The 15282-nt window shown below is 32.4% G+C and overlaps 3 protein-coding genes and 1 long non-coding RNA gene across 6 annotated transcripts in view; 2 read left to right on the top strand and 2 right to left on the bottom strand.

The window, feature by feature from the left end:
* Window positions 1-337: 337 nt before the first annotated feature.
* Window positions 338-8173, bottom strand: LOC141448210 (uncharacterized). The gene is made up of 13 exons (XM_074116408.1): window positions 7937-8173; window positions 7000-7078; window positions 6854-6914; window positions 6625-6765; window positions 5253-5435; window positions 5101-5171; window positions 4856-5018; window positions 4334-4522; window positions 3118-3276; window positions 2959-3034; window positions 1846-1983; window positions 780-1052; window positions 338-532 (listed from the first exon to the last, which is right to left on the bottom strand). The coding sequence occupies exons 1-13, from the start codon at window positions 8004-8006 to the stop codon at window positions 432-434; spliced, it is 1704 nt and encodes a 567-aa protein (XP_073972509.1). The 5' UTR covers window positions 8007-8173; the 3' UTR covers window positions 338-431.
* LOC141448213 (pyridoxine-5'-phosphate oxidase-like) lies at window positions 8174-11900 on the top strand. Of its 3 annotated transcripts, none has more exons than XM_074116418.1 (6): window positions 8174-8313; window positions 8665-8824; window positions 9386-9485; window positions 9839-9892; window positions 9982-10145; window positions 11495-11900. In XM_074116418.1, the coding sequence occupies exons 2-6, from the start codon at window positions 8667-8669 to the stop codon at window positions 11655-11657; spliced, it is 639 nt and encodes a 212-aa protein (XP_073972519.1). In that variant the 5' UTR covers window positions 8174-8313; window positions 8665-8666; the 3' UTR covers window positions 11658-11900. The 3 variants fall into 3 exon arrangements, with proteins under 3 accessions (XP_073972519.1, XP_073972518.1, XP_073972517.1); XM_074116417.1 differs by having other exon boundaries at window positions 8307-8475; XM_074116416.1 differs by lacking the exon at window positions 8174-8313 and adding an exon at window positions 8320-8505.
* Window positions 11795-13356, bottom strand: LOC141448214 (uncharacterized). Its single transcript, XR_012454915.1, has 2 exons — window positions 13220-13356; window positions 11795-12319 (listed from the first exon to the last, which is right to left on the bottom strand). It is a non-coding gene; the product is annotated as an uncharacterized lncRNA (long non-coding RNA).
* Window positions 13357-13527: 171 nt separating this feature from the next.
* The window catches only part of LOC141448212 (pyridoxine/pyridoxamine 5'-phosphate oxidase-like), a 52196-nt gene continuing 50441 nt past the window's right edge, over window positions 13528-15282 (top strand). The window contains exons 1-5 of the mRNA XM_074116415.1: window positions 13528-13692; window positions 13935-14094; window positions 14465-14564; window positions 14648-14701; window positions 14784-14947. Of these exons, the coding sequence (XP_073972516.1) occupies window positions 13548-13692; window positions 13935-14094; window positions 14465-14564; window positions 14648-14701; window positions 14784-14947 (623 nt within the window). The 5' untranslated portion in view covers window positions 13528-13547. The remainder of the gene's footprint in view (window positions 13693-13934; window positions 14095-14464; window positions 14565-14647; window positions 14702-14783; window positions 14948-15282) is intronic.

Genomic DNA, 15282 nt, shown 5'->3' with positions numbered 1-15282 from the left:
CATGGAATTAGGGGGAGGCTCTTGGATAAGAATAACGCTATAAATGATTAGAATACATGGGAAATAAAGAAGAAACACTTTAATTTGATATCGATGATTGCACCGATATTATATTGAATATTATCGGTAAATATCTTCGGATTTATCGATTTCTAGGTAATAGATATCCATGATTGTACCGATATCATATTGAATATCGGTAAATATCGATTTCTAGGTAAATACTAACCTCAATGAACATTTTAACACCTTCTTTGTTTTATATTTCGCAATTTTATTTAATTTTTTTTTGGTTTTTAATAGTTTTTCACCAAATTTGCAAAAAAATATAACAAAATTATCTTATGATCTCCATTTATACAACACTTATTTAACTATTTATTTAAATAATATACAATAAATAATATGGTATACAAAACTAGAGATCCATTTCATAAAGTTTTTAACGGAAAAATATTGTTACTGCAATGATTCTGATCTTCTATGTTTTTCTTTAATAACTCTTTCTCTCGTTCTTCTTCCATTTTGATTCCTGAAATAATTTCAAGATAAAATTTAATCACAGGATTTAAAACTCAATGTGAACGACTTAAGTGAAAGTACGACACACGGATGTCTCTTATAACTAATCTCAAGAATCTAACTCAAAACCTTTTAGTGAATTCAGACTTCCGAAACGTCATTTCTTTACACTTGGGCACTTAATTATATTTACACAGAAAAATTTCATTTTCTAGGACCACTAATCTAATAATTGTAGCCAATCGATACCAACTTACGTTTACCAATTTCCGGTGGTAATTTTGACATAGAGACAAAATGCTCCAAATCAAAGCTGTTTAGCTCTTTAACGATTGATTTATACTTAGTAGATGGCTTGATACTGTTCCAGAACAGTTTCATAAAGAAGTTTGCCAAAGTGATATGGGCTTCAGCTCGGCCCTTCACTTCCAATACTGGCCCTTTTGACCAATTCTCTCTCCAGTCTAAAAATGCTATATAAGTTACTATATCGTTTGTGTGGAGAATATCACATATTTTTTCCAGCAATCCTGAAAAATAAATAAATAAAATAAATAATTTAAAAAATAATGAAATTAATGGCCAATTATTGTAGCTAACGTACGAGTAGTTCCATTGAATTTTAATCCCATTAACGCGCATCTGATTATTTTCAAAACAAGATGTTGTACTAATCCAAGGAGAAGTACTTGATCTGTACTATCGTGAAGGGTCCAAGGTAAATTCGATACACTGGACATTGGAGAACGTTAAAAAAAATTCATGTTATGACCTCTTCAAAAAATGAATTTAAAATATCATGTTCCAGGAATCAAACAAAGAGGCTTAGCTTTATTTACGTAAAATCAAATTTAAGCGACCTTAAACCAGATCAATATAGAGAAAACCTGCCTTTTTTTACTTGGAAGGATCAGAAAACATCCAGGAGGGGTTAATTAACCTGTAGCTCCAGTGTAATCGCAGAAAATAAGAGGACACGGCTTCCCACATCTAGTTTGAAGGCATTGCTATGCGAATGGAGACATTTCAGAGGGAATCAGTTTCGCAACAACGATTTATGGAGTCTGATCCTAGGCTATGATGAAGAGAGGTTACCCATCAGAATTTTAGGGGGCATTTATTTAGCAGCAGCGCCTTGGGGGGGGGGGGGATCAGCCCTTGATTCCATTACAAACAATGGGAGAACAAATACGCAAACACAAGCCCCCTTTTTTCATAAAAATACTCAGAAGGTAATCAGCAGTTTAAAATTTTATTCTAAACTTTTTCTTTGTACATCCCGATAAGTTCTTGACAGATATAGGATGAAATGCTTTAGCTCACCTTTTGGATTTTTCATTTCGTTAACGACGATGTACTGCACAGCGTACATACACGCTACTTCCGCCTGTCTTGATATGATGTACCTTTTCAGGAGCGGGATATGATTTGAAAATGTTAGCCTGTTTATAGTGTTCCCTTCTAAAACAATAAGAATACAGTGTTGACCTCAAATTATTGCAAACTTGCCAGTTCGTCTATAATCTGATGTATTATTTATTCTAATTTATTCAAGCGTATAGATCTTTCCACTTTTCCGGTTCTGCGAGACCTGCGAAGCTAATATGCATTGTGGTACAGGGTTCGATTCCCGGTCTTAGGCTTTGGATTTTATTTAATGGTTAAAAAAAGAAATTTACAGTAAAGTATGTTTGATAGTCGCTTCCGTCCACGACACCTAATTTGGTAGTTGGACGTTAAGCCCGCCTGAAAAAATAGGCAATTACTTTACACTTTCCCGGACCTATAAAAAGTCAACACAAGCAATTCCTATTCAAACTGATTTTATTTCTTTTTTTTAAGGCACGTCATCATGTACGGCCCATTGGTGCTCGAAGATTTTTTCAATAAACTACCAGTCTCTGAACAATTTCCTCTCGTCACAGACAACTCGGCCCATCACAGGAAAGTTAGAAAAACTAATGACTGGCAGCTGGGGTTGGGAATATACGGGACCTCCACATGGAAATCAACAACGCTAACCTCTTAGCTATTTCCTTCCGTTGAAAACTTTCGATATTACAAATCTGATCTCTATTTTTTAGAGAGATAATAAAAATTTATCTTTGATTTTATCCGTTGCAGCAGGCATGTTTATTGTATCCCTGACCGGATTCGGGTATTCATTCATCACTAGATGTATTAAGTAGATTCATCCGTTTGGTGTGGAGATTTCCACTTCATTTCCGTTTCCTAATAGCCAAATTTTGATTTCCAAACTGATTAATCCACCTGTGACGACAAATGAATGTCCAAAGCCTGTCACAGGAAACAGGAAACATGCGCAATGGATAAAATCTAATTTTTAGTGGAGGAACCGATTTTCTCATTTAGGTTTTTGGCGTACCTGTATGCAGTACTCTTAATAGGTCCTTAATACCATAAAAGTAACATTACCTACGGATACCCTTAATACAGCCCTGGTCAACGAGTATATTAACCACGTCTTACGTCCTTTGAAATGTCCTAGTTCCTAGAGGCAGAAAAAAAAACAAAATAACGTTAACAAATAATGGCTTAAATCAAATAACAGATTTAATAGGTAAATCTCTTTACCCATTTAATAATTCTAGTATGAGCGTCTTCATTGATTTTCAGAAGATTGAGAATCTGCATCTCAGTTTCCACAACAACGGGCTCATGTGAAACCACATCGTTGGCAATGGCTAGTTCATTCATCAGCTTCTGACTTAATTCTTCAGTATGAACATCATCCTAAGCAAATATTTTTAAATGTTTTACCAATATAAAAATGTAAAACAGCTTTCTGTTACAGGTCCTAATACACGTAATTTTCTTTCTAAAAAAAGATACTTTACTTTTTTTACTATCACAAAGCAAATGATAAAACTTTAATGTATCATTGAACTAAATTGAAACTTTAGAATTTTGAAATAAAAGTGAAGTAAAATATTCAAGAGAAAACAAGTAAAGTTGTCCAATTTCTCTCTCTTACAACATAAAGAAGCTTTGTGATCACGTCAAATTTTTACCGTGGTTCCCTGGGTCATTTAATGTGTTTCTTATTTTGCAGAAAATAGTGTTTTTTTTTGTTTTTTAAAGGATTCAATCTCTACAATCTAAAATACTTCCAACTATTGTAAACGCTCCTTTTTATGTCTCCAACCTGACTATACACACTGGCCTTAACATTCCTTTTGTCACTCAAGTTGCTAAAACAAGATACAGAAAACTCCACTTCAGCCTGCAATCTCATATAAATCCTCTAGCTAAAAATCTTTCTTCAAAAACTCTTCCTGATAACCCGGACAAGACGTCTTAAGAGACAGTGTGGCCTCGTGATCTCCTCTCAAGTGAAGAGAGCGACTAACAGCCTAATATTTTGGAGTGTTACCACTGCGGTAACTTCTCCACTCGTATACTTCTACTGTTCACTGTTACTCATAGCGCCAACGCGCTGATTGGAACAAAAATAAACGCAAAAATAAATTTACAATAGAAATTTCAGTATTACACTGCAAATCCAGTAATTATCTAAGTATATAAATGGGAACAGCGACAATTTACGGAAAATGTGTTTAAAAAAAAAAAGTCGCTAATTATAAAGCGCCATTTTCTCACCGTTATCAGCATTCAGTATCGATGCTACCTATATTTTTTGCACATCCGGATAGTACTCTATCGAGTAGAAGCGAAAACCTTTTGCTTGCAACTATAGATATGTTATTAAAGATAAAAAATAATAAAATTTTCTGAAGACTGAAAATAGACGGTTAGATTACCAACAAAATAAAATATAATATTACTTTACCGTTAGTTCTTTTTCTTCTAAGAGTATTTCAGCAGTTGTTCTCGGCGAAGATGTTGGAAACTTGATCACCCAACCATTGTTCCTCAAATTCAACAGGTTCAATAGTAAAGCTTTCTGCTTCAAGGAGAAACTCTCTCGCTGTGAAAGGCTGGCGATTCTCTCCCAAGTACGGCACCAATCTGCCTCGAACTGTCATTTTGTAAACAATAAAATCATTAAGTTTGTTTTAAAGATGACACTAGATAAGCAAGAGATCCGGTTATAATCAAGTTCAAGCAGCGTATGAACAGAGATTTGTGTCTAACAATGATATTAGCGTATTGAAAGTAAGATTCAATTACTAGTAAATAACTCCGGGCAACATAGGAAATTGAGGTACTAACGTGGTAAATTAAGTCACTAACTTGTGGCGAAAGGTTTTTTTTGTTGTTTACCTTCTTATACTAAAAGGTTAAAATACTAAAATATGCCAATTCTAAGGTACTAGCCAGGCCTTTGTAACTATGTATAGATAGAAATTACCTCAGATTGAAAGATCGCAGCCTCCAATTCTTCACCAACCCTGCCAAGTAATTTACATAAACTTTCTATACTTTTCTCTTGGACATCTGCTTCCAATTTTCTAATATATTGAAAAATTTCTCTAATATCAAGTGTACCTGTTTTGAATAGATCGCCTAGAAATCTAAAAATTTTGATATTAAATGAATTAATACAGTAAAAGAATATTAAAATAATAATAATAAAAGTACAATACGCAATTTTACCTTACTATACCAACTAATACTTTCCGTTTTCTATCTTCTATTACAGATAGATCTAGTCTCTCTTTCTCGTTCTGAAAAATAATTTTTATTAATAACCTTCTGATTAAGTATAACCTACCCATTATTACATCTTAATGAAAACTGAACCTTACAAGCCCTTCCTTGGAGGACCAAGCAATATCACTTCTTGCATAGCAGAATTTACCATAACATTCATCTAAAACTAGTGTACCAAAAGTATGTACACATTCATCTTCAACTTCGGTTAATTCAATATTTTTTAAGGCATGGCACACTTGGGCGTACAGGACAGAATATAATTCTTCGTTAACTGCCTACAAAAAAAAAAAAAAAAAAAAAAAAAAAACGTTTTGGTAAAGTACCAACAAAAAATAATGAGAATAGATATTGGGGAAAAAACAATTGAAATTAAACTTGAAAATTTTTTATGTGTAAGTTGGTATGAGTTACAACAACACTGAGTATTGTAATTGAGTATTTTAACTTTACATTCAACTTACACAAAACGCCCTAAACTAAATTTTTAAAAAACTTGCGTAAAATTAAGAGTTTGTTTTTCTGACTGGATCCTTGTAAATGTAATTCACAGTATTCTATTTAATACAAACAATTTCTTTTAAACTCACACAATAACGTTTTACAAAAATGACAATGAATTTGTTGAAACTTGCGTAAAATTACGAGTCGTTGAACTGAACGAATCCTCCATACAATTTAACTATTTTACTAGGAAGAAATACTGCTTCTTATGACTAAAAAAGATTTTTTTTATTTTTAGTTGAAGCTAATGAAGCCAAATTAAGACTATCACGACACTTTAGGATATTCGAAATTAACAGTTGAAGACCCACGTAAATCAAGACATCTGATGAACTTAGAAAACACAACATATTGGACTTCCTATTTCTTGTGAACATTCCTGGTCAAAAGAATCATGATTCATGATAGAAGTTATTCACCAAAATCCCTGGACAATTTAAGCTTAAGCCACATTCCATTGATTTGGTTTTCTTTTTTTTTAATTTAAGGTTCGTCACTATTTGAGGTCAGACGCCTGGAGGTTTTTTTCACTGCACTGCTGGTCTCCGATCGAAGATCTCTCGTAACAGACAATACTGCCCATCATCAGTCAGCGAACTGTAGGAAGCTTCTGTGTAAATCATGAACTTGAAGGAAATGACGTTATGTTTTTTTTCAGTTACATATTTTCTTAGAAACCACCTGTCCTACATGGTTAATTCCTTTAAAGTCATTTTTTTTGTTTTTTCAAGGAGAAATTATTGTCTTCAATTTCTTTTTTAAATTTATTAATAAAGCCACCACTAAAAAAAATTAATATTAGCACTAATGAAATTAAATATATGCTTCTGATAAGAGCTGGTCATTAGATAAGGTTATCGCTTAGTTAGTAGTACAGATAACTGCAGTTATCAGAGCCACTACTGCAATGATAATAAATTTATCACGGCTCGATTAACATTTTTGTTTGATTTTTATTCTTACTTTGTCAACAATGAGAAAAGCAAAGTTTTTCATAAGAAGGTAGTTACTGGCAGGCAGTGAATCCTGTATCTCCAATAGTTGGATGTAGAAGTTGTCCGGAACTAGTTTATTTAAAGCACCCGTTAGATTCTTCAGGTGATCCTGAATTTAAAAACAAAAAAAAAATATTTTTTTTGTAAATTTTCATTTGGATAAACATAAAAACCTTTAAATATTTTTTGTTTCTCACCATGACAATTCTCTCATCGTCTGAAAGATCTTGATAAGGATTTTCCAACTTCTTTCCTTTCCTAAATTAACAGAAATATATTATCTATTTGTTTATAAATTAAATTATTTATTTTAATATAAAAAAAATTGCATATATAACATTACCAGGATAACCATTCTGAAGGTTGCAATTTCTTCTCATATCGTCCGCTTAAATTATCTAGTAATTCGCGTAAACTAATTCCTATAGGGAAAAATTTATTTTAAATAATTTACTAAAGAATGAAATGTTTGGTAAACCTGGAAGGAATAGTTCAATTTGTGTCCTATATAAAGAAGGACACGATTTCCAGATCACAAATTGAAAATTTTGTTTTTCATAATTTTAGTATACTTCTTAAATATTAAATAATAATATTAAATGAGTGCAAAATATAAATGAGTCACCAATATAAAGAATAGTCACAAATATTAATCTTAAAATGAGCACAAAACATGCAGATTTTAACTTTTCCCCTTAGGACATATGCAGCTGTTCCCAGATTTTTTGAAGGAATAGGTATTTCTTGGATTTTGTTTATCCTTTTCACAGGATCTAATCACAGGAAAGGAATGATTTGAAGTTTAATAAAGAAAAAGCGCAGAAGTATTAACTTTATATTTCGTACAAGTAAACTCATGAACTTGACTGTAACTAAGGAGGAAAAGTCCTTGCTTGTCTGGAAGGCTAAATGATTTAAAATGAAAAGGAAGTTCTTAAGAGAGCTTAATCGTAGATATTTAAGAACTTATAGATTTTTGTTTACTTGTTTTGAGATTTTAATGTACACGTACATCTAAAGTTTTACTTTTATCTTTTTTTTTAAAGTATAATTCGTTTTAGAATCTTACTTAAGTAAGCTTCCATGTTAGGTGCTACTTCAGAGTAATGAATGATTTTACAAACAACTTAATGTTAGTAAACAATAAGAATCATCTCTCTCACCGTTCTTTTCATTTTCAATCACTTATCCTTCTTAATTTGATACACAAATATTCAGTATTTCTTAATTCCCAAATTCATGCACCATTAATGGAATTACAAACAAAAGTTTTTGCTTACCTTTAGCGTTTCTCGAATCTGTAAGACTTTCCTTAAATCTCATGGAAATGAACTTTTTTGGTGGAACCATAATAACTGGTCCAAAGAATAAAAAATTCTATGATATTTACATAGTTTTTCTACAAATTTACATTTGAAAATAATGTTTGATTTACTTTTACTGTTGGAATCATTAATAATATACATGAAAATTCCTATTTGATAACAACAACGATTGCTAATACACTACTGCAACCTGCCTAACTGTTATCTCTCGGGAACTCAGTTTCTACTTTCACCGGCGCTTTTACAACAGAGAATTAAAAGTAGTTTAACAATAAATCCACCAGAGTAATGCTATGATAAAATCTTAACTGTCAAGTGGAAAACATGTACAGGTAAAATTAGCCGTTAACCTTCAGTGTTTTAAACACTGTATTGTAGGTCACAAACTGATATCGTGAATTATTAAGTGTTTACATTTCATAGTTCATATTAGTGAATGTTATTAGAAGTTATCCTTGAACAGTGAGAAATGAGCACAATCCAAACTGTAAGAGGTTGGTCAATACAATTACCTTGTTTAAAAAGTAATTTCAATTAACTTCAATATCCTAATAATTGTTATACAAAATTTATTCCTAATTTGTGCAGAAATATACGGGTTACTTTTACGAGTTTGTTTAAAATTCATTCTGATTAAAAACAACTTGATTACAAAGATTTTTCTTTTTTCTTTTTTTGCTCAGAAATGAAAACTAAATATAAGGAGCCTCATGAAGCGTTCACATTAAGTAACCTGGAAAGCCGTGAAGATCCATTCAAACAGTTCCAGGCTTGGTTTGAACAAGCAAAAACTACCAAAGATATTATTGAACCTCGAGCTTTTTGTCTAGCAACAACTGATGGGTATGATATTTTTTTTTTTTTTTAAATTACATTGAGTGCAAAACAGAAAAATATTATCTCAAAACTGGGAATTGAATCCAAAATTGGTCATGTTGTTTAACAGAAATAACATTCGAGCATTTGCCCATGGGGAAGATTTAAGTTGGCACCTGGGAATGGTTACAACTTAAGGCTAGCTCCTTCCACTTTTTCTAAAACTTCCTTGAAGAATCTGGAAGAGTTGTTTCATCAATTGGTTGTAGCTGTAGGAAGAATGGTCTCTTGCTACCCGTGGGAACAATAAATCTGTTATTACTCACATTGCAGAATAGCCCATTATAAAAGAAAAATTTCTTTGATCAGTTATTAAGTTTAGGGCGATCATTGATTATTGCAAATTTTATAATCAGCCATTTAGACAATTCTACTTCAGTGATCCTGGCCTGTTTACTCTTAATTACGAAAGGATAAAGTTTTATAATTGATGTGAGCAAGTGTATTGGCGTCTTTTCCTGAGTAGATCTGTTTGCCACAACTTTTCGATTCATTACCACCATTTATCTGCCTTTTTTTTGTTTCCAGGAACGGTACACCGTCTGCAAGGATGGTAATAATGAAAAATTACAGCCCTGAAGGGATACAATTTTTTACTCATTACACCAGTCGTAAAGGAAAAGATTTGGTAAGTAATTTCCATATGTTCTAAAAATTGAAGAGGTTATTAAGTAGACCTAACAGCAAAATCCGTAGGATTTGATAGTTTCTTTGATACCTACATTTTGTCTCACCGCAATTTATCTAATAATATTGTATCTAAAAAAAACAATAAACATTTGATATTTAGATTCAGAAACTAGAACAAGAGTTCCAAGTTTTAACTTCTCATTTTTCGGAAATATTGTATACAAACTAACACACAATGTGCGAAAAACCTTCTTTTTTCACATTCAGGAGTTCTCAAAACAAGTATTTCCGGTGAAAATTTGACACTGATGTTGAGGAAAATAAAGAAATTCACTTTTATAAATTTTCCAGGAAGAAAATTCAAAAGCAGCTGTTCTTTTTTATTGGGAAGCTCTAAGAAGACAGGTAATTTGGATTTTCTTTTTAGAGATATTGAATTTATTTGTTAAAATAAATTTATTAAGTGAACTAAATATTGTAAACATTTATTGTAGATTCGTATTGAGGGCTTCGTACATAAACTGCCAATAGAAGAAGCTGAAGAATATTTTAAAAGCAGACCAGTACCGATACAGATCGGAACTGCGGCTAGCGATCAAAGTACCATTGTCCCGGATAGAGGATGTATAGTTGAAAAGGCTAAGGAACTTGAAAAAAGGTAAATATTTGGATTTAATTATTTTTAATAAAAGATTTGGATTATCATCCAAAGATTTGTGCTCTCTTTTTTTTCTGTACAAAAGTACAGTTAATCCAATCATGTCCATGGAGATGGTCACAGAGTTAATGAATCATGAATTACTCTCCATATGTTTGCTCTGGTGACCACACGATTTGGTCGATCATGCCATTATTGAAAAATATGATGGTTTGGCAGTAAATACTCAACATGGAAAGCATTAAACTAACATTAAATCACTATTAGTGTTAGAAGGGGGTTTAAGGTCGTACATTATCCTTAAATGACTGATGACATTTTAGGGGGATGCTTAATCCCAACCTCATCATCAGAACTGCTTTAAAAAGCATTTAACTTGGAAAATTTTCTAATAAAAATGATATAGGTTGAAAAATTAACGCCAGTTTCAGCCATTATAAACTTTATTATGCCACGAGCTTTCGACCTAGGAACTAGGTCATCTTCAGGGCTATTTTACAATATACTGTTTTACATCATTAGAGAGTTGGTGTGTCTTCTGTCTTGTCTGTTCATGGACTGAATGTGATCGGTCTATGTGTGATTGTGTTTGGTTGTTTGGTTGGTGCCACACATAGACCGATCACATTCAGTCCATGAACAGACAAGACAGAAGACACACCAACTCTCTAATGATGTAAAGCAGTATATTGTAAAATTAGCCCTGAAGATGACTTAGTCCCTAGGTTGAAAGCTCGGCATAATAAAGTTTATAATGACTGAAACTGGCATTAATTTTTCATCCAATTGAAACTATGATTCAGTCACCAAAAATAATGAACTGTAAAAATGATGTATCTACATGAATGGAATGAGCACTCGAACTTTTAAGTAAAATCGCATGAGCCGTTTTCGAGTAAGGGAAATTGATTCATAAAGTGGCACTTTTTATTAGCTGATTTTCGCCAATAAAGCTAATTATCAGGTTCTATGTAGGCACCGGTGAAAATATAATTGTGAACTTTGTGCTCTGGTCCGTTTGTGAGTTATGTCACTCAGATACACCCACAGTAATTAGTGAAAACCACTTTTTCTTTGGACTTAGAGGTTCTCAAAAGGGATATTACCGTTTAGAGCTTAAAATAGAAAATTTACACGACCTACACATCATCATCACTTACGAAAAGAGTAACAGAAAGTAAATTTTCTTGGGACTAGTCAATCCAGTCTCAGGCTGTGCCCGTAGCTAGAGCAATTTTTTAGATCCCTAGGGAAGGTATTCGGGTTAACGGATCAGAGCCATAAATTTATTGAATCAACCCCATTTTTTTTTTGAGGTACTTATAATTTGTATTAAACTGTCTCCCTAGGTATGAAGAAGTTGGCGAAGTAGAACGACCTGCAATGTGGGGTGGATATCTGTTTGTACCAAATCTATTTGAATTTTGGCAAGGGCAAAGCGACACAGTTCATGATAGGATATGTTTCCAGAGAGTTACTACTGGCTGGGAATGCTATAGACTTGCTCCATAAAAAAATGTTTGAAATATTGGAGGAAGTAAAATTGAAAAATAATCATTTTGGAAGTAATATTTTAAAGAACAAAATATCTCAAGAAAAAAAAAAATGTAGGAAACTGGAACCTGGGATACGAAGGAAGTATTGTCAGCTTGTAATGTTCCGCTTATAGTACTAAGTGAAGGAAGTATGTTTAATTTAAAACATCAAAACCGCATTTACATACTCAGCGAACCACTAAAGATATTTCCGGTGGAACCCTATTTCAAAAATGTGTGAAGATCGCAGTCATTTCTTTTACAAGGAACGTGATGAAACCAGTTACCATTACAATAATAATAAGTTAAATTAACATTTATTACAATTTTCATTGTATGTGTGCTTAACACCAAAATGTCCTTTTAAATTAGTTTACAAATTTATTGTTAATTGTCTATAAATATATACTCACTGTTTCCTTCTTTGATTTGTGAATTTTATAAAAAGAAATCAATGTGAAGATTATTGTATGCAGGTATAAATAAACTTATTTTCTCAGTAAATCTTTATTCATTTAATTGTTTATTATCTCTCACTTCAATTCGGGTTAAAACTCAGAATAGCTGAGATCTTAGGCTTAGTTTTCTCTTTTCAGATGCTTTTTCTATGACCCACCTGGTTCTGAAGCCGCCAGAATCCTGAGAAAACTTTAGGTAATCAGTGATTTCATCTAGTCGTTCATTGATTACATAAAAAAAAAACAATTATAACACAGTAAAAATTTAAGTCAGAACGAAATTTTTCAAACTCCGAATTTTGCTATTTAACGCTTTACTGCTTACTGTTTCTAGAAAAAAATACTTAAATAAAAGTAAACCTTTTACACAAGACTTATTTTAAAAAAAATCGAATAATATTTAAAAGTTGTAGATTAACATAGGTGAGATTTGGTTACAAAGTTACAGAAGGTACATAGCTGTACAACTGGTATAAGCTGCAATGTTTTAGTGATAAGGATAACAGTTAATGAGATATGGAAGGTAAAATTTTGGATGTTTTCAAATTCGTTCAAATTTCAAACGTTTATATCTCTTTTCATATTCATCAGATTACAATGAATTCTTTACCGAATTGTAGGGAAAGGTTAGCTGTACAACTGGTATAAACTGCAATGTTTTAGTGATAACAGTTAATGAGATATGGAAGGTTAAATTTTGGATGTTTGCAAATACGTTCAAATTTCAAACCTTTGTATCTCCTTTCGTATTCATTAAATTTCAATGAATTATTTACCGAATTGTAGAGAAAAGTTAGCTTTATTACTGGTACAAATTGCATTGTTTTAGTGATAACAGTTACTGAGATATGAAAGATTAAATTTTGGATATTTTGAAATTCGTTCAAATTTTAATCGTTTATCGAGGCTCGCTGCCAGCAATATGTGATATTTTATTTTTTATTTAACAATAGTAATTATTTTTAACCCTTATACCAATATAAGATGTTTCCTTTTAAATGTCTGATTAGTAATTCTCTCTAATTGCATTATACTTTGTTCTATTTAACATTACGGTTAAGTGGTAATTTCAGTTTCTTACCCCCTTTGGACATACGTCTCCTTTTTTGGGTTCGGAAATAGGAAAGCCCCACAAGGAGCTCTGTCAGGCCTCAACAAGCTTAGTAAAGTAAGTTTTATTTGGCTGGAAGACCTGCAAAAATTTCAACTTGCTTAATAATCGCCAGTTAAATCATTGAACTATTTATTCTCGCGAATGTTTCAAATCTTAGGTAAAAATAAGTATCGATTCTACTCTCTTGTAAGTCACCACTATTGCTTAGTAATAATATCTATATCGATTTCGGTTGCCATCGAACCTACACTCGAACTATCGATTTCTGAAGGCTGAGCGATGAGCATGATCACTAATGGCGGCAGTGCCAGTATCAGTATTCTGGACAGCAACAAGTAGTGCCAATGGATTACTGTTAAACTGCAATCGAACGTTGAAGTTAGTACAGTCGATTTCTGGTTCCATCAATAAAAAAATGAGTTCCTTTCAGAACTTGAGAGGTTGGTGAAACAAAATCTGTTATTTTATAATAGATTGTCGTCTTATGTGATATCGTAACATTTGATTTTCCACAATCATGTATAAACATTCTTACGTAATTGTGGATTTGTGAACGTTTATTTGTTAAAAACACATCCTTAGACGGCCTTGATATTGAATTGATATGCCATTAATGAAAATAAAATCTTAATGTCTTCCATAAGAAATATTTTGCAAATTGAATGTAAGTTCTTATGTCCAGATATGAGAGCGAAGTACAGAGAAAGTCATGAAGCATTCACCGAAAACCAGCTAGTTAGTCGAGACGATCCTTTTATGCAGTTCAAGGCTTGGTTTGATGAAGCAAAATGTACCAAAGAGATAATTGAACCTACAGCCGTCTGTCTAGCAACTGCTTCTAAGTAAGTTTTTATACAATTTTCAAACTTCTATTATCTTGAAATTTATTTAGATAATTGCAGTCATGTGCAAGACATTCAAACTTGAGGAATTCACTGTGTTTATGAATTAAATATATAGATTGTAGAAGGGCTAAAGGATAGTTTGGTCGGCCCCTTCAAGTAGGTTCCGTTCATCATTTGTTCTTTTGTTACTCTTAAGGGCACATGTTTGAAACCCCCAAAAATATATACAAATTAAGTAGTCCATAAATATTTTATTACCAAAAAAATAAAATTGCCTGCATTGCTATTAAAATTGATAATTCATATTATTACTACAAGTGATTGAATACATTAACCCCTAAAAAAATTAATGTCTTTGGCATATCAGGAATGGAGTTCCTTCAGCAAGGATGGTGCTTATGAAAGGTTATGGTCCTGAGGGTTTCCAGTTTTTCACCCACTACAGTAGTCGCAAAGGAAGAGAATTGGTAGGTACCAGAAGCCTTTTCCAAACTTCTGTCATACCGTCCTAAGGTTACTGATTGGATTTTCTTTATTAACCATGTCTTAGGAAGAAAATTCAAAGGCTGCACTGCTTTTTTATTGGGATATTTTACATAAACAGGTAAAATTGGGTTTGAATTCAATTTTTTTAAATTTAATTTATTAGAACTGATTTTTGGTAATAAATAGCTTCAAAATTTCAGATTCGTATTGAAGGAGAAGTATCTAAACTTCCTTTTGACGAGGCAGAAAAATATTTTAAAAGTAGACCTGTGCCTAGTCAGATTGGCTCTGCTGCCAGTAATCAAAGTTGTGTTATACCTAACAGAGATCACCTGCTTGATAAGGCTAGGGAACTGGAAAAAAGGTAAATGTAAATAGGTCAGCCTATTAAGCCTTTTCCAAGCTGCATTTCCTGGGTTATAGAAATATAACCTCTGACCTTTTATCTTATTTAAAAAAAAACCTACATGTCGGAAAATATATTGTTTTTAGCTGTAATCTGTTGTTACATAACACAGATCTCAAGTTTGTTTACAAAATGAAGCGACACTTCTGAACTGGATAGTTAGTAAGACAGTTCTATCAAGCAGAAAACGAGATTTTTTTGTTAGTTGTTTCCGTTCTATATATCTCGAAAACTACACGATAGATTTTGTTTATATTTTACCTGTATATGGAGACTACTATTGTCTATAACTG

Source organism: Rhodnius prolixus, unplaced genomic scaffold (assembly GCF_049639745.1).
Source record: "Rhodnius prolixus isolate KJV_2025 unplaced genomic scaffold, Rpr scaffold_13, whole genome shotgun sequence".
In the NCBI taxonomy this organism is placed as follows: domain Eukaryota; kingdom Metazoa; phylum Arthropoda; class Insecta; order Hemiptera; family Reduviidae; genus Rhodnius; species Rhodnius prolixus.
This window is presented reverse-complemented; position numbering and strand designations above follow the sequence as displayed.